The 19,176-nt window shown below is 40.5% G+C and overlaps 2 protein-coding genes and 1 non-coding gene across 3 annotated transcripts; all 3 read left to right on the top strand.

Annotated features, from left to right (window-relative positions):
• The first annotated feature begins 17 nt into the window (after window positions 1–17).
• Window positions 18–3,444, top strand: nrm (nurim). The gene is made up of 4 exons (XM_035681382.1): window positions 18–208; window positions 1,931–2,124; window positions 2,271–2,447; window positions 2,861–3,444. The coding sequence occupies exons 1-4, from the start codon at window positions 58–60 to the stop codon at window positions 3,176–3,178; spliced, it is 840 nt and encodes a 279-aa protein (XP_035537275.1). The 5' UTR covers window positions 18–57; the 3' UTR covers window positions 3,179–3,444.
• trnak-cuu lies at window positions 550–622 on the top strand. The gene has a single exon. It is a non-coding gene; the product is annotated as a tRNA-Lys (tRNA).
• Window positions 3,445–6,849: 3,405 nt separating the features above from the next.
• ppp1r18 (protein phosphatase 1, regulatory subunit 18) lies at window positions 6,850–18,779 on the top strand. The gene is made up of 3 exons (XM_035681920.1): window positions 6,850–10,698; window positions 15,953–16,163; window positions 17,721–18,779. Exons 1-3 carry the CDS (start codon window positions 6,850–6,852, stop codon window positions 17,738–17,740), a joined length of 4,080 nt encoding a protein of 1,359 aa, XP_035537813.1. The 3' UTR covers window positions 17,741–18,779.
• The last annotated feature ends 397 nt before the right edge of the window (window positions 18,780–19,176 follow it).

Here is a 19,176-nt window from a genome sequence, read left to right as displayed (position 1 = left end):
CCTCCCGGAAGAAACCACTGTGGAAGTTACTAAATGAAGAGATAACCGCTGATTGAAATGGCGTCAGTCACGGTGCGCCGCTGGGCTCTCTGTACCGCGGCTCTGCTTAACTTTGCGTTTGTCTTCATATCTGGTGCAGACTTCATTCGCTTTATATCATTTAGAGCCATTTACCACAACATCACCGGGGAGACGACGCTGTGTCAAGGTAAGCTTCCGTAACGTTAACGCCAACTGTAGCTGGCAGGCGACCAGGAGAAGTTAGTTAGTTAACTTTTAGTGGAAGTTTCACCCAACAGTTGGCTAATATTAGATGACTTTCAGAGGCCTGACACGTAGCAATTACTGTAAGAGTAGCTGGTGATAACATGAATGAACTTATGGTGTACAGTGAGCAAAAGTCAGCAACAACTCAACTGGCTTTGGTGAACTAGCTCCTGTGCTGCAGCACAAGCGCGTCAGTCTCTATGTAGTCACGACAGATAATGCTAAAGCATGAATGTGTTTTACTGTACTTGATAATGCGAGTAGTGGCCACTAGGGGTCAGCGCCCGGCTAGCTCAGTCGGTAGAGCATGAGACTCTTAATCTCAGGGTCGTGGGTTCGAGCCCCACGTTGGGCGAATTACCTTTTCTCTCTTCGAATTTCATCTTTATAGTTTGTTGGTTTGTTTTTAGTGGCGATTTTTTTAACATGTATATTTATCTGTAAATAGTGTTTTTACTTTTGGAACACTACATACTTTGTTAGAAAACCGTTACACCAGTTTAACTACAGTGTGGAGTATTTACTAGAAACACACCAACTGTTTAATTAAACTGATATTACCTTAAATTGAAAGATAAGGAGGATCAAATCTTCAGTTCTATTACAGTACAAAGGTCCAGGGTGTAATGAAACTCTAATTTAGATGTAAAAAAAATTTAAATTATACTTGGTTCGTTATCTTTTTTTCAGCATTGTATCTAATAACACACACATTTAACTATTACTATGTGCAATTGTCAATCTCAGACCATTTTGTTTATTTTTTACATGCTTTCTAAATGGAAGATTTTGCATTTTTGGTAACATGTTTTCCGTCATAAAATGTATTTTATGTCTAAATTGGAAATAAGAGTCACACAATAATAAAAAAATAAGATTTCTGAAGGATTCTAATCATTATATTTTACTGTGAGTGTAGAGTTAGAGAGTGGGAACAGGTTAAAATCATATTTTTTCATTGATTGTAGGTCGTTTTTATTAAGGATTTATGTGATGTATCTTCAAATTTCCCCCCAAAAATGGCCTAATAATTTAATATATTATACAGATTATTATTATACTAAAACTAACCCCTATTTATGCACGTAATATCCAAGGGACGGAAAAGACACAGACTTTGCAGAATGACCGACGTTACTGTGGCATGTTTAACGCTTGAGTGCTTACAAACAGTACGTGTGTGTTCTTTATGGATAACAGTGTGTTATTAGACTTGACCGGTTAGTTACAGTGTGCAAAAAGAGATAAACTTCATCAGTAAACCCTGCTGCCTTCCCCAAATCATACTTAATGTGTAGGTTTTTTATTACAGAATAAAACTAGTTTGTTTAGTTTGTAACAGTATGTACCATATGTGTTATTATGTACTCTTATATAGGACTCTATACACAAATAACTCTTTTAATTATTGTCTGCACTCTGCATCTTGTTCATATATTTTCTCAATTTTGGCTGAACAAGCTACAGCTTTACTCTAACTATTAGTTTTAATTTATTTGAATTTAAAAACTGAAATAAAGACCAATAACTGTACAAGTTATACATAATGACAAATTGTTTTCTATTGACTATATTTTAATGCTCAATGTTAACATAATTTATGACAATATTCAAACTCCAACTGTTTGAACTGACCTTTCTCCTCTTGTTCACCACACCTTAGACTCTATACCGTGGTCAGTGGCCCTGCAGGACAGCTCTGTCCTCAGGTCTCTTGTGGTGGATCTGGGGCTGCTGGCTCTCTTCACCACGCAGCACAGCCTGCTCGCCTGGTCACCTGTTAAACAGGCCCTTGGGTCAGTGCTGGGGGCCCTAAACAGGACGGCATACTGCTTCGCTACTGCACTGGCACTCCAGGTACAGCAACACACTCTCATATATATATATATATTAATGCAGTTTTACTGTATTTTATGGTTAAATTCTAACATGTTTCAGGTTTTCTAATACATGTTGTTTCCGTACACCACTAATATAATTATTCTCTGTCCTCTTGTGTTTAGATCTTGATGCATTACTGGCAGCCTGTGACTGGCGCCCCCTGTCTGTGGTCAGTGCGTCATGCACCCTGGAGTGTCTGGTTCCCTCTGCTCTGCTTCTCTCTGCACTTCTTCTGCTGGGCTGTCATCTGCAGCATCCTCATGATCTTTGATTACCCAGAGCTGCTGGGCATCAAGCAGGTAACCTGTGGCCTCATTTATAAAGGTTGATACGCACGAAAGAGAGCATCCTTTCACCCGTGGTTAGACCTGGTGCACACACTCACTGCTGTGCCCACCATTATTCTTTTAGTGTGGGTGTGGAATTGAACCTCTAACCCCAAATGTTGTACACTAGACAAACCTCACTGGGCTCAGATATAAAAATCAGTTAATTTAACAGTTAACTCTGCAATCCACAGGATGAATCCAAGGTTTAATACACTCATTTTGATTTGATACCAAAACAGCAACATGACGTACTGAGAAAAGATCAAATTCAGTGTAACAGTGATCTGTGACAGTGAGTATGAAAACCTCTAAAATGTTACGTAAATAGATTGACTTGTTATTGTTGCTGCTGCTTAACCTAATTTGTCCCTCTGGTCCCTCAGGTGTATTACGAGTGTCTCGGTTTAGGGGACCCCCTGTCTCACAAGTCACCTCGTGCCCAGCGCTTCCTGTCTCACCTCCGCCACCCGGTGTGCCTGGAGCTGGGAGTCGTGCTGTGGCTCCTGCCGGCCTTGTCCCTGGACAGGCTCCTGCTGGCGGGGACTCTGTCGACCTACCTGGCCCTGGCACACTCCCTGGACAAACAGGATTTAGCCTACCTCTGTGTCCAGCTTAAAAGCAAGATGCAGCTCTTGACCGAGCCACACCGGGGCAGCGCCGACACCAACGACCGAGACAACAGCAACCACAAGGAGAAGTGAAGTTACAGTCTTCTTATTGCTGTGATGTGACACTGCTGTCTTAATATAAACCACAAATATTGTTCTAAAAGTGACCGCTTATCTACTGTGCTAAATAAGAACAAACCTGCTCTGGCTATTGACTGAAAAATAGCAAATGACCACACTCAAACTGAATTCTACGGAAGCCGAGAACAGCCATGGATTTTTTTTTTATGCACTAAATTATATCGTGATAACGACTTATTATCTCGTTATCTCGATATAACAAAGATCGTTTTCTTCGTGATAACTAATTAATTAATAATGTGTTTGTCTTTGATTTCACCTCACAAAGAGCTGCCACAACGGCTTCAGTCAAGTAAAGAAACCAACGTACAGCTGCTATTCGTACCGCCCAGCCTACAGCACAGCCAGTGGGCAAACGGAAAGCCGTCTCGTGGCAGCTTTGTACCAAAAGTTTTGTTATCCTCAAAAATAGCAAAGTTTGTTGTTCTCGAGACTACTATTAGATTCTATTTCGTTATCTCACATAACGCAATCGTTATCTTGTGTCAAAATTAATTCAATAATGTGTTTGTCTTGACTTTAAACTAACGCGAACGGCTTCTGTAGCCACTGGCCGTAGCTGTAGCCGACCGGTAAGTGACGGAAGCCGTTCGTGGCAGCGCATTAGTTTGAAGTCAAGACGATCAACGATCTTTGTTATGTCGAGATAACGAAATAATTAATTCGTTATGTCGAGATAACGAATTAATAAGCCGTTATCAAGAGATAAGCATTAAAAAAAAAAAAAATCCATGGCCGTTCTTGGCTTCTGTAGAATTCTTTGCAACTTGACACTGTTTTTTAGAATTTTATTTTCACTACATGTGGTTACAGAAAGGGAGAGTTTTCTTACAAGAGGAGATTTTTTTATTCCACCATTTTAAAACACAAACAAACTCTGCTAATGAGGTTGTATCAGTTTTTAAAACGTGGCTGGTGTTACATTGATTTTTAGATTTGTTCATCATTGTATTTTAGTTATTACACTGTTGCATTCAATGTGACCACTGAGATTTCACACTGGCAAAACCGCAGCTTTATTTGTACACATTTTGCAGCTATAATGAAAAACAAGCCTCATTGCATTTCCAAGATTATGAATGTATTTTCTTTATATTGTGTCGGGGACACTTCAAACAGACCAATTATATTCCACTGGAATCTGAACAAACAGAATAAAGTTGGAAACCACTTATTAGCAGAGAGACCAGAATTTTCCTTAACAGGTTATTAATTCTTGTTCTTCAAGTACTGTAATCTTTGATTCAACATGTATGAGTTGTCCCATGTCTGCATTGTGCCCTTACTGTAATGACAATAATAACTGTAATGTAATAAGTTCTATACTGTCTGTGTTTTGTTCTGTTTATATCTTCATATCAAGTCTGTTCTTTATTTTTAAGTTGCACCAGTTTGAGAAGCTGCTTTTGGTATATTTGCATTCATTTATATGAACCTTTCATTCAAAGTGGTGGAGCAGTTATTCAGATATTTCACTAAAAGTCCTGCACTGAAAATATTACTTCAGGAAAATAGTCCCTGTGACTGTTATAATAATATAATTGACCATATAATTAACATTTCACTGTTGCAGTTGGGTGAGGTGGAGTGGAAAAAAGTCCAATACAGTTTTAGTGAGTGGGGGCATATTAGGCATCTGGAACTGGATTTGCTAATTAAAGAAAATAATTGGATGAACATATGCTCAGGTGCCAGTTTATTGGGTAAACTTAGCTGAAACTAATGCAGTCTTATTAGTTTAGTTTATTTGTAATTATCTTAGATACAAACTAATGGCAATTCCTAAGAGAGACAAACGCATGAGGCAGCCATCTTGTGTGGACATAGTAAAAAGAGTCACCCATTGACAGTATTGATGATACAACAGTCCTGATATAAATCCAACAATTTAACTGTATAATCATGTTGGAGGCTGCAGTTTGTGGTGCTGTTAATTTGTATTATAATTACAGCCTTTTCTGTTATTTAATTGGGTGGACAGAATCTGGAACAGCACCACAAACGGCAGCCTCCTAATTGACCATACTGCTGAATCAGTTCCAACAAAAACTGACAGTAGAGATTATAACATGGAAATAATTTGACTGGAACATTAAGATGATATTTTTTTTTTCAGTGCCCCCCTGCTTACATTAAAACAAATAGTTGGGAAGTCATAGTCATATTGGCTGAGCCCTCTAAAAAAAGAGAATATACAAGAAAGAAGAAATTATATGAATAAACTGAACCTCTAACTGCATGTTATTTCTTATCAAACATTATATCAAACAAAATATACTTAAAATTGTACTTTTGTTCATTAAGATTTGCAAAATTTTAACACATAACTGCAAACCTGCAGAGTAAATATGTATTTGTTTTATATATTATGTATATTTTGAGGTGGATTACTGGATTTAATCAAGTTTTCTCTCTTGTAGAATTAACTTATTATTGACATGTATTAGTAATTAGTTACACTACTAGTTTCTAGGGCAAGTAATATAGTAGTAGTAGTATTACTAGTAATGAGTTGCTGCCCAAACCACTGATTATGAGGAAGGTTGATCAGGTCTGGTCTGTTTCAGGTAAACCTCCGTCCCTTCCTCCCCTCCTCCACCACTTCGTCTCCTCCCCCTTCCTCTTCTCCCAATTAGCCCTGCGGCACGGAGGGATGAGTCGAGGGAGGAGGTGGGGGGTTGGAGCCCGGGCAGACGGCTATGTTCTTTAAACGCCTTTTCTCAGGTCCGACAATATGGTGTGTGCCACTAAACTCTCCTGACGGAATTTAATGTAATTATCGGATTACAGCGCTGCCGCTCTGAAGCTGGAAATATTTACTACTATACCGACGACGGACGCGTTCTCATGCTCTGATGCACTGTCAGGTCGTGGGCTGAGTTGACTGGGTGGTACAGAGTTTTTTTTAAACCCAACGTTTTGACAGCATAGATTCATCTGTTGGTTATTGCCGAAGGGGATTTCCCATCGAGGAGTGGAGCACAAGTGGAGATGACAACTTTAAAGTCGAAGCGGATTTTGTAATATCTTGGCTAGAAAAATAATCTCTGGGTTTCTGGTGAGTTTAATTGAACATTTTCATTATAAATATTTCACTAAAGCAGACTGGGATTCTCTGTTACATGTGCATAATGTGCATGATATTTTGATACATTTTATTATATTATTTTGTGTTAAAGATTAAAGTTGGACTTAGTGGACAACAGGTAAACTGAGACTGCAGGCTAGTGTTGAGAAATGTTGTCCCATGCTGTGATTCTGCATTGATTTGCATATTTATTTATACTATTAAACACTGAAAATACCTATCAACTTCATATTACTCCCCTGCATTTTGGAGCTTTCACTTTATTATGTCCCAGAAGTTCAGGTTCGGGTTATATACACCTGAATTTAACACAATTTTAGACAAGTGGGAGACAACTGATTTTGCTTAATCTTTTCTTTATTTGTATTCCCAGAGGCTCTAAAGACAAACGCCATATTGTCCAAAACCCGGCACCTTTTCTGTTATGTCTGTCTCCTCTCTGCCGGAATGGAAGCAACTCCTCCTGGAGAGAAAGAGGAGAGAAGAGGAGGAGCGAGAGAGGAGAGAGAAACAGGAGGAAGAGAAGTTTGCCAACATGCCCGCCTGGAAGCGAGGGATCATCCAGCGGAGGAAGGCGAAGCAGGACAATTTGGGTGACAGAGAAAAGGACAGAGATGTCTGTCTGCTGCAGGTGGATGTCAGAACTCCTTCTGATGGTCTGAGTGACACAGACAGCTTTGTAACGGTCAATTTGGGAAGTGAACTGTCACTTAGTCCAGATCCGGGGCAATGGCTGGATGCAGACCTCAGACCAGTGAGTCAGGTGTCTGTAGAAACTATAGTTCCCGTCCATGAAAACCCATTTATTCGCACCCAGAGTTCATGGAAGAAGGGGAAGGATGCAGAAGTAGGGAACGAGCCGGAAGCTAAAGAGAGGGAGAAAGACAAATCGAGCCCCAGGAGTCAAGATGGGGAGTCAGGAAGAGGAAGAGATATAGAAATGAAAATAGAGAGATTCAGAGATTTAAGTGAGGGCCGGGAAAAAGAGAGGGGCAGGGACAGGAGTCAAGGAAGAGAAAGAGAGAATAGCAGGGAGGGATGGGAAAAAGATAAAAGCCAGTGGAAAGAGTCAGCAAAAGATGCAGTCAGAGAGCGGGAATTCCTCAAAGTAAGAAAAGACGAGGAGGAAAAAGAAACCGATCCACCATCTAGTTCGTTTTCTCCCCTTGTCCCGTGTCTTCGGACCATCCGAGCTGACAACATCATCATCATCGAACAGGACAGAAAAGGCAGCGACGAGAGGAGGGGTAGATGGCGGGAGACGGAGAGGGAGAGGCCAGAGGAGGACCAGCAGGGGAAGAGAGGGATGAAGATGGACTTGAGGGAGATTTTGGCTGGAGGGGGAAGTGTCACTGAGATCCGAGCCTCTGAGGTTCTGATCATAAAGCCCTCGGCAAGCCCTGAAGAGAGAAATCCAGCAGGAGGAGGAGGAGGAGAGAAAGGTTCGGGTAGAGAGGATGGAGAGATGAAGAGCAGCATGGATGGAAGGCGGGAGAGTATGGGCAGGGAGCTCAGGACAGACATGTCCTGGATGAGAGAAAAAGACAAAGAGAGACCTTGGGGCCAGGCAACAGTTATTAAAGAAGACAGGAAGGACAGCACGGATAATAGTATTGTTGACAGAGGAGGGAGGGTCAGCCAGCTGCTGAGTAAATTCGGAGAGCACCCCAAGCCTCCATCTCGATCAAAAAGCTCTGATAATTTCCTCCGGCCTGGGAGGAGAAAATACTCAGGAGATGACGATGACCAACTATCCGAGGCAGACGCGAGGAATATGCTGTTTAAAGGTGTGCCGAAACGCTCATTTAGCTTCTCTGATCGTGTCATCTGTTCTAAAGAGAATGGTTTAGATGACGATGGGTATTATGAGAGAAAACTACGTGAGAAGATGCATTTAGACAAGAGTGTAGCGCTGTGGGGCTTGGAGAAGGACACTACAGCAAAGATCAAAATGGGGTGCGCACGACTTTTAGATAAAGACAGGTTTGGAAAGCACAGAGAGAGGCAGTTAAAAAAGGAGGATGAAAAGGGGGGGCAGAGGAGCGAAGTTAAGAAAGTAGAACCCATTGACACGAGGGCTGCGGAAAAGGCAAGTGATGCAGATGGAGATGAGGGATTCACAGTGGCATCTGTCAAAAACACAGAGGGAATCTCGTTTGCTAGAAGAGTACCGATCAGGCAGGATGGAAAAACAAAAGCTGAAAGAGAAATGAAGCGACTGAGTTTAGAGAGAGAGCTGAGTGTAGAAAAAGATTCAGAGGCAGGAGGACAGATTGAGGCGCAAGTTTGCGACAAAAAGTTATTAGATTTCCGGAGAGAAGAAGAATTCGAGAGCACAATCCCACCTGAAGCTGCGCAGAAGAGTTCTATCATTGCTGCATCAGCAGAGCTTGCCAGTCTATGTCACGCTGCTGAGAGTCAGTACAGACACGAATCAGCTTTCACAGAGTGCTCCAGTCTACTCTGTCCTGTCACAGATAGGGCTCGAGACCCCCATAGAGCGCCAGAGTGGAGTGGTACAGGGCCACAAGGACCTTACCTTACACACTCAGTTTTGTCCCAACACACAGAAGATCTTATAAGTAAAATAGAAAAAATAGGAGACACAACTGTTTATAGCAATGAGAAAGGAGAAAGGGTTTACAAGGCTGCTTATGAAGTGAGCAAAGAGGAGGCGCAAGTGTACAGGGATTCTGGATCAGAGACCCTTGTTCATGATTTAATCCTCAGATCTCCAAAAAGGATTGCACCCATGGGGATCCCTCCAGGTCCCCTCGAGATTCAAATCCCAAGAACTGTATTTTACGTTGGCGAAGAAATGGAGAGAAAAAAGGCCATAGGCCAAAGAGACGAGGGGCAAGACTGGGAAGGAGGTAAAGGGGTTGAGAGGAGGGATAGCTGGAGGATCGGAAAACCCTTGAGCCGCATCGAGTCCCTGCGAGAGAAAATCAGACAAAGAGAGCTGGAGAGACAGAAACAAAGAGAGGCACAAGATGCAGGTGGGAGTGAAGGTGCGGATGTAAATGTCTCTCAGACAGCCGGGGACAGGCATGATGAGAGGGGAACTGAAATGGAGGCAGAGTGGGAAGCTTCAGCTCATATACGGAAGAGGCTGGTCGAAGCAGAGAGGGGACAGGAAGATGAAGAAGTGCAGACATCCGTGACTGCATTTGACGTCACACAGGAAGTCAACGTGTTGAAAACCTGCCCTCAGCTTCCTGTTTCTGTTCCACACTCACAAGCTGTCAGTGGAGAGGAAGTAACAAGCGGGTATGCCACTGCTGCCTCCGAAGTTATCTCTGACAGCTTCCAGATATCTGAGGATGAAAACGACCCAGTGAAACATGTGGAGGAACAGCTGAGGCGCCACCGGGGCCAACACGAGAACAGAGAAGACGAGGAGGAAGAAAAGGAGCTCTCAGAGGAAGAGTTAGAGGAATATACATCACCTCTCGATCCTGTACAATCTCTCTCCCCTTTGCCATCTCATCCCAACTCCCTCGCAGCCATGAGCCGGATCTACAACTTGGAGACAGTTGGCTCGAGGTCAGGCTTGTGTCTGAGGGAGAGGACTGTAGACATCCCGTCGGTGCACCTCGTTAAAGTGAAGCCCCTCATGTCAAACGCACAGCAAAGCGACAACAAAGGATTCTCAGGTGAAGACTTTTGTGGGGTTCAGACAATACAACGACAGTTAGAGCAGTTTCAGCTGAAAGAGCAGGAAGTGCTGAAGTCCTGTACGTCACCAAACATTCCTCTGAAGGACAGAGAGACAAAGGTGCAGCAAAGCCCTAGAGGATTGTTAAAGCACCAGATAAAGGACGATGCCAAGACCCAAGAGAAAGATCAAGAAACGTCAAGCCCCAAAGTGTCTCCTCAGGGTATTTGTTCTCCAACATCTCAGCTCAAACAGTCTAACCAAACTATCACCATCTCCCCCTCAATTCTCAGAAGCCAATCCCCGGACAATACTCTAAAACCCTTGGATTGCGCCCCAACCCCGGCCTCCTCCCCGTGCTCTCCATCTCCTGCCCAGTCTCCTAGTGTGTCTCCATCTCCAACCCCATCGCCCACGCTCTTCTCCATCAGGAGTGCCTCTGGAGGTAAAGTGAAGAGAGGAGGGGCCACCATCACAATCTGTCCGAGAAAGCCTGCTGGAGGAGGGGGAGCAGGGGGAGCAGGTGGAGCGACGGGGTCTACAACGGGGTCCACAGCAGCATTGTCAACACCCCAAAAGACCTCAACGTTGCCAGCCCAGACCACCTCCACTGTGGCCCAGCCAGCGAAGAAGAAGTACCCCACAGTGGAGGAGATTGAGGTGATTGGTGGATATCAGAATCTGGAGAAGTCCTGCCTGGTCAAGAACAGAGGGACCCAGAAAAGGGTGAGTAGAAATTATAGTGTTATTCTGTGTTCAGTGACAATACAATTGTAAGACTTGACTGTATTTCAAAATATTGTCAAAATGGCGATGAAATTCATCAGAGGGGGGCCAAAGGGCATCACCTTGTGTCACCTGCCTGATGGTCCCTCGTCGTCAAGCAGAATCCCCTTTCACTGGGAGAACATCCCTTTTGATTGAGAAGTGCGATCACAGAGACTGACCTAAGCCGGTTAAAGCCTTATCAAGCACGACATCTTGATTCTTAGCCATAAAATCCTGGAGTGATCTGCTTTGCCTTTGCTTCCCCAGTCTAATTCTTTGCAGACTTTTGAGTTTAATCGTATGATGATGATCTCACCAGACATATTTTAGCCAAATGTGTGGGCAGTGGTACAAATTACATCTTTCTGGATGTTTATTATTGGCACAAAACCACAGAAAGACTGTGAAAGCAAACTGATAGTTGCTTTGTGTTTTGAACAAGGGTCATTGCAAATGCAAGAAAATATGTTAGATTTGATTTTATAAGGTTGCACAGTTGCACAGTGCAGTACAGTTACAGTTTCATTTCATTACAAAATGAGAGATTATACGTTACTATACAGCTCGGCCTTAAGCAAAACATTCTGCCTTCTCTCTCAAGCTTGGCACACAACGTTTGCTACAAGAAAGGCTCCCTTTTTCATAATCATTCAGCCAAAAGAAATCATGGTAAATGGAGGATGTTTTACTAAAAGGTACATCCCTTATGTCCTAGTAGACAGGATAGCAAAATCAAAAGTGAACCTCATTCTCAGTTAGATCACACAACAAACAAAGTCTGGCCTTCTTTGGAGTAGTATTAAACCTACTGGTCTGTAGGGCTGATGGTAATTTTCCTAAACGCAACTTTGCCTTTTAGTTTGTTTAAACTTCTGCAGTAAGATTGCAGGCTCCAGAGACAGAAAAGTTGCGTAGGAAACCACAATGACAAGCAGCCAGCTCGTTCCTCACAATTTCTTTTGCATTTTGTCTGCCTACCTAACACCACATGTGCAAGACCACACTGGTATTTAGAGTAACTCCGTCTGAGCAGTTTCGACTCAGTGAAATTCACTGGAGTCAAAGTTCATATTAGGACTTTCATGTTTCCTCTTTTTAACTTTTTCTAAATCTAGTCCTTGTTTGAGAAAGAGTGGCACATGAGCTCTTATGTAATAAAGGAGAAGACTGGATGACAATGGTGCTCAGCAGAGCAGAAATAAACTTCATGACACCATCCTGTGATGATGAATCTGACTGTATTCATGTGTTTCATTCGACCTGACTGCCTATTAGAAGAATCCTATTGTTGATTATTGATTTTTTTTCTATATAAGAGTTGTTAAACTGCTAGTAAAGTCCTCTCAGCCTACAACTGAGTGTGTTGGAGACTGCTTCCTTGTTCCCTCGCACCAGTTCTGCCATTTTTGTTGAGTCAGCTCTTCGTTCCTCTCAGACAAATCTCTCTTTGTATCTTCTTGGCTGCGGGGGTTTGGTTTGCCTGGAGTCTTGGCAAACAGTTTTTGACCACGCTGACCCTCCACTGCATGGCAGAGCGTTACTGACATCAGGCCGCCAACTCTTAGTTTGACGTGGGTGAAATGGAAAGAAAGAGAAGACAGATTGTTTCAGAAAGATGTGATAATAACTTGATGGTAGTGTAACGTGTTAAAAAAATGACAGTTTAACATACTGACTGTTTAGTCATACTGAGAGGATCAAAGATGTTATAGGCTTGTTATTTAGTCAGAAACTCCCTGTCACACTGCATGTTTTTGCTCACTTCCTCTTCCAAACTTCTTCACTTCCTCTGAACAAGAGACACAGTGGTGCTGTACCCATTTTTAATGCGACTCAGACACTAAACTGTTTCAATACAGGGCCATCTGTTTCAAGAAACTGGACTATAGTAATCAACACAAAAGTGAAAGAGAAACTAGGGGTTTAATGCTGTACTCTTTGTACTTTCCAGCTCTGCTCTTCAGACTTCTAATTAAGCATTTCATCTATAAGCACAGACCTCTTTAGCTGCAGTGAGTGACCACTTTACGGTGCTGATTCTCTGACCACCTGTTGCTCTCTCGTTGATGCCCTTCAGACTGTTTGACGTCAGGCCTCCTTCCCTCCCCCATCTGATCCATGCCATCATGTCACAGAGGGGGGTGACCTGCTTGCTCCTCGTCTTCTTGCTCTCGTCTTACTCCTCCTCGTTTCCCTCTTCGTTTCCCACTTCATACGTATGCTTTTAATCTTGGAGCGTCACTCCCTCAAACTTACCCTGCATTGATTCAGACTCTTGTAACAAAAAATATGGTGTTTTTTGTTGTTTGAAATGTAAGAATCTGTCTGAAATTGTATTAGTTTAAAGTAGAAACTTTTATTAGATAACTTATATTGGAATTTGTTGGTCAAAATCAATGTATTAATCCATATTATAAACACACACTTTTGAAAGGATTGTCTTCTTGAACACATATAGAAACTTATAGTGTTACTAAACAAGCAGTACTGTAAAGAGGTGTGGTCAAATATTAATATACCAGGCTTTTATTTGCTTCAATCACTGAACTCAACCAGGCGTCTATTTGGGACCGGCCTTTAATTTTTTTCTGCACAAAACTCTTGAAATTAGAAAGATAGATTCAAACCAGTATGAATGTTGTAATTGTATAAATCAATTATGAATCATTAATTTGATCATTTTATGCTTTGGTGCTCATGGTTTCCCTAAAATGATTGAATCTGTGACAGTTCATGTGTAGCATGTCCATATTGACAAAAGTTTAAATATTTGTGTAGGCGATCTAAGCAGCTTAGAACTCGCTCAAGCGGGTGACCCGGTGGGAATTTCTATAAAAATCCAGACCAGGCGTCTAATTGAGGCCTGCATTTATTTGTCAAAACTTGTAGCCACAGCAGGCTAGTAAAGGGGATCCTGCTTTTAGCTGAAGTTTTACAGTAAATGTAAATTTCCTGCTAATGAAAACTTCCCTCTTTGGCTCTCTTATTCTACTCTTTCAGTTTCTGTCTCTCACCCGGTGCCTCTGCTGTCCTGCTGTGTTGGGTTAATCGGGTTCAGGGAGGGAGGATTAGCCTCCTGTGCCTTAGCATGATTCGCCCAGCCCCTCTAATGCAGAGCTATTATCTGCACTCCTCTGCAGACAGCCGCTGACGGGTGAAGCTTGTATACTGTGTGCTGTGTCTGTATGTTTCAGGCTCCCCCCCAGATCATGTCTGTTTACTACTGTACACATCTAGGCCTCAGAGCTGAGCTGCTGTTATTATAAGAAACACAGTGGATGTGCTGCACTGACCTATCGGCCTATTTCCTGTTGGGTCTGTTTAAACCTTGCTGACCTTTGAGTAAACAGACACCACACAAATATCCATCAGTCCAGGCAAAGACGAGTTAAACGCTTTATCTATCCCACACTAAACCTCCTCCTTCATGTGTGTGATGACAGTCTTTCCGTGAATAATCTATAAGTTAGTGCATGAAGTGTTCAGTCAGTAAGCACTCTGCAGAGGGAGTATTTCGGCTGTGTTAAGCCTCATGCTGTCAGTTAATATTACACTGACAGAGTACAAACATCTCACAGAGACAGGCTGAGACTCTCTTCAGTGCCTCAAAGCTTGTTTACGTTTGACCAAGTAAGCACATGTCAAAGGAAAAAACTGCGATATGGCACGTATACTGCTCTTTGCCCTCATCTGAGGGAAAAATTACATTTTAGTTTTGACAATTCTTAACTTTCTTTGCTATTTGTTTTGATTTCTAAAACAATGAATGCACAAAGTGTTTGAAACAGACACATTTCCCTTCACAGAAAGACAGACGTGTTTAAACTTCTATTTATTTTTAAGCAAATTTTTTCCAGTCATATATATCTATCATCATATCATATCTATCTAACATATTCTGTTTTAATTCCTGATACCTCTCAAAGCTAATTACAGGTAGCTTTTGCAGCTGTATTTAAATCTTGTATGTAGATCAATAAAAAAACAACTATTTGTTGATTTCAAATACTATAATTTTGACACTAGAAAATCAAATTCTTGCTTGAACATGTTACTTTACTCTTTAAAAATTGTTTTTGCCATTTTGCCTTCAATCAACAGATAACAATAGACAGAGCACTCACTACAGAGCCGAATATAAACACAAAACATGCTAAATACGGGACAAAAACCAGAAGATCTGATATGAAATGTATCTCCAAATTCTTCCAAATGATAATAATTTCCCCTTCTTGTGAGTGGATGCCATATGTTTGTTATCAATATATTGTTATATATTGCGATACTGTAAGCAGAGTGATATAGTGAAAAATCATCATCATAGTATAAAGAACACACAGTCGCTGTAACATCCAACATCATAGCCCTCAGTTTATGTTTGCAACACTGCTGTCTACTTGTTGGGGGTTTAATAGATACAATATCATAAAAGAAAATATCACTATATAATATTCTCATACACCCCTAATACCCCATCCCCCTTTTGGGTGAAAGCACTCCCTCTAATTTATAAAATAAATATAAATAAATGCAAATTCAGATGTCTTTGCCAATTCAATAAATAAATCATATCAAATAGCTTTTTAGCTATTAGGAAATCATACAGCCAGTCAGGCAAAAAGTGATGTTAAGTCATTGCAGTAAGCTAATTATATTGCTGTGGAAAAGCAGAACTGCTGTCTAAACTTTCATAGCAGTTTATTACTACGAGTCCACTTCTAATTTATGCTGTTTACAGTGTTTATTATTAGAAGGTAGGTCAGCTCAATTTTTGCGTATTATTACATTTAAAGTACCCTCTGCTCAAGACTTTCAAACCAAACTCCATTATAAAAGCAGGTGTTATATGGTAGAGCTATATATATAATTTTTCACAATAAAAACATCTTCTTCTTTTTCCTTGTTCGCTTCAATCTACAGTTACAATTGGAACACATGTCATTTACTCAGTAACATCATTAACTAACCTGCGATGAAGTGTTTGCTGCAGATGTGCACATATTGACTGGCCGGGTCCCACAATTGACCACATTTGTGTCCTCTGTGGATGGCCTGAAAATAAAATTGCAAACTGGGATTTCTTTAATTGCTGTTATTATTTTTTAATGCAACGCAGCAGGTTTTCAACAAGACCTACCCTTATGAAAGAAAAAATGTATTTGACTAGAGCACAGTAAATGTAAAATAATCTTCTCTTTACTTATGTTTACAGGGAAAGGTGTGTTTCGACGAGGAGCAGCTGGAGCAGGTGTGTGAGTATCCATCAGAGACGTCCATGCTGGCTTATTCCCCCCACCCTCATGACCTGTGGAAGCTGCAGGGAGAGACGGAGCAGGAGGAGGAGGCTGAGGTGGACGGAGGAACGATCGTGTCCAAAAGCACAAAGAATGTGGGGATTGCAATGGGACGGGGTATAAGAGTGGGTCAGTGTCACCCCCTTCTCAAAAAACACAACGTGTAGTGAGTGAGATTATGGATTCACATTGTTTTGCCATTCATGACGTCTTACAGACTCTCCCAAAGACTTTACTCCGGCTCAGATGGCAAATTTCTGTTTCTTGTCTGTTTATTTTCACTGTGTTGTCACCACAGAAGAGGGGCTGGAGTGCCTGAACTTTCCTTAAATTATACGTCTGGCAATATTTTACTGTATTGTATTTTTCTTATTGTCAACAAATACCAAGAAAAGACCAAAAATTAACAATGAATTATTTCCCACGAAGCCAAATATAGCCTGATGTAGCTTATTTCTCTGCACCAAAGAGCTCAAGTTTTGTTCAAAAACCTTTTATAAAAATATAAATGAGCTACTGTTGTACTGGATGACCCTGTAGTTTACAGTTTACTCCTGTTTGAGAAACATTAGCTAAAAACTACAGTGCCCAGTTGTTTAGTACATGGTAAAGCCTTTCTTTAAACTTAAACAATGTATTTGTGACCCAGTAGTTAAAGCTTTAAGTGTTTAGCAGTAATGATTTGGTTTGGGACTTTAGAGACAATTGAGACAGACTAAAAGTCAGTCGCATTAGCTCTCCAACCGTTTGTTTATTTTCTCTTATTTTGCCGATTATTTCCCCTGACATTTTGTTCTCATGAATGTACATTATTTTATTCAGTAAGGAGTTATTGAAGTAGGGAAAAAAAATCACAGCTAACAAACTGACAGTTAGCGAGCTGAAAGTAATTTAGCAAGTCTGTTAGCTCGGTGGCTAATGTAATCCTGTTTTTTCCGGTATCTGTACTTTACTTGAGTAGTTATTTACTACATTTTTAAATCAAATATCTGTACTTTCTACTCCTTACATTTTGAAACCATGCTTGTTACTTGAGTTTTAATGCATTTGAGGGGTATTTTTGCATCATTTCATCATCAAGACCGGTGCGTATCATATATAATATATCATATAATAGCAGCACGACAGACGTAACATTGCGAAAATGACGAAAACAATATAAAAGATAAAAACAGTACGGTAGAAATATCATTCAGAGAAACGAAGAGAGTAATTTCTAATTTTATACATTGAGTACATTTTAGAGCTTGTTCTTTTTGAAGTTGAGTCAGTACTTCTACTTTTCCTGGAGTATTTTTTTACACAAGTATCTGTACTTCTACTTGTAGTAAAGAATATGTGCACTTTTGCCACCTCTGTTCTTTTCACTTTACTCGGGATTTGTTGACAATAACATAAGAAACATCTGGAATAACGCCAGCCTTATTCTTTCAATAAACGAACTGACCAATTTTCAGAGCTTTGCAAATGGTAGCAGAGTGGGCAAGACTAACAATCGTATTGGTTTTAAATGGGGGCGATGTAAAATTGATATTATTAGAGCGCAAATGGAATGGTATGGTTGCATTTATGGTCCTCACAAAGCCATAAATGTCACTCCTGGTGAATGGGAATAATTAAAAATATTAAAAAAAAAATAGCATATAAATCCTATATTCATTTACCTTCCACCTCTCTGTCTTCCAGATGAGTCTTGCCCTCGGTAGAAGCCAGTCACATCGCCAAAATTGCCCATGTGACGAGATCACCAACATTTTCTTGAATGATATTATGTGATTTTTATTATGTTTTGTTTCTTTTGAATTACTGAATCGAGTGTTGACGTGAGTGTTTGTACTCCTTGTGGTGTTTTGTTTTATCTAGCATCAGAGTGAATGAGTGTCGTGGAAGATACAGTACAGTTTGGTTTATGCAGTTGAAAAAGGAATTGTGTTTACTGGGGTAAATATCACCTAGTTTTACTTTCAGGGAAGCTGAGGGACAAATGTGAATGTATGCATATGGTACATAATATAAAAAGACCCTCAGGGATGCACTGAAGGATCACTTGTCTATGCAATATAAAGAAACTGATAAGATTTTATTTTTTAGTTCATATATTTTATAGCTTTATTGTTAATTACTTTCTAAATTTAAGTCAGCACTGCCTCAGCACAGAAGAGTGATGTTTGTATCATCTGGTTTCATGTGCCTGCTGGATTTGCCCATACAGATGATCGGTTTATAGATATTTGTATATTTATATACAATATTTATATTTTTCTTGTCTGAAGCCTTTTGGGAAAACGTCCTCTCAGTGGGTGTTGTGTTGAGTCTTGCAGGAACAGGGGTGGTGCAATGTGTGCAGGACTTTTCGAGATCTTTTGTGGGGTTTATTTTAGCCTTACTGTTCACAGTGACAACTCTGGTAACAGTTAATGTGTTTGGATATAAATAAAGGTATTATTTTGTTTTTTCTGTCACGTGGAAGTGGGGGGAACTGTGTGAGTGAAAGTCTCTGAGAGGAAGCAGAGTTGAGAACATAAACAATTCAATTAACAGATTAACTTCATCATATTACAGCCGATATCTGACTTTTGACTGTGCTACGTTTATAATACAATATATACAGAGTATTTCTTGTTTGTAAATTAATATTTTAATTGGTAAAAGAAGATGCAAGCTCTGTGCAAATTATTTTTTTCTATGACAGTTGAAGAAGCAGGCTTCAAGAGAAAAAAAATCTAATAAATATCTCTGAAAACAGTTTTGTCTCTTCTTTTATTTGTTTTCCTCCCTTTGATCAAAATGATGCTTCTGATACACTTTCAGCTGTATCCAGTGATCTTCGTCAACAGATGGAGTTTCCCAGGTTGAAATTTTAAAAAAACGCAGCAGTTACATACTTTTTGTCATTTTTTTAAATGTTAATATCAGCAAAATAAAATGTAGCCTCAGAACATTTCACACACTATATAAGTAAAGTTAACACTTTTTTTTACAACACAGATGGAAATATTGTACTTTTACTTTAGTTACAAGTTACTTTACAAATTAAGATTTCTGCACAAAACATATGAGCGCTTCCAGTCTTTATGCTAAACTAGCTTGCTGCTGGCTCCACCTTCATGTTGGACAAATATGTATGAGAGTGGTATCGATC

This window comes from Morone saxatilis, unplaced genomic scaffold (genome assembly GCF_004916995.1).
Source record: "Morone saxatilis isolate NCDOM2014 unplaced genomic scaffold, NCSU_SB_2.0 Contig9, whole genome shotgun sequence".
NCBI classification, from domain to species: domain Eukaryota; kingdom Metazoa; phylum Chordata; class Actinopteri; family Moronidae; genus Morone; species Morone saxatilis.
This window is presented reverse-complemented; position numbering and strand designations above follow the sequence as displayed.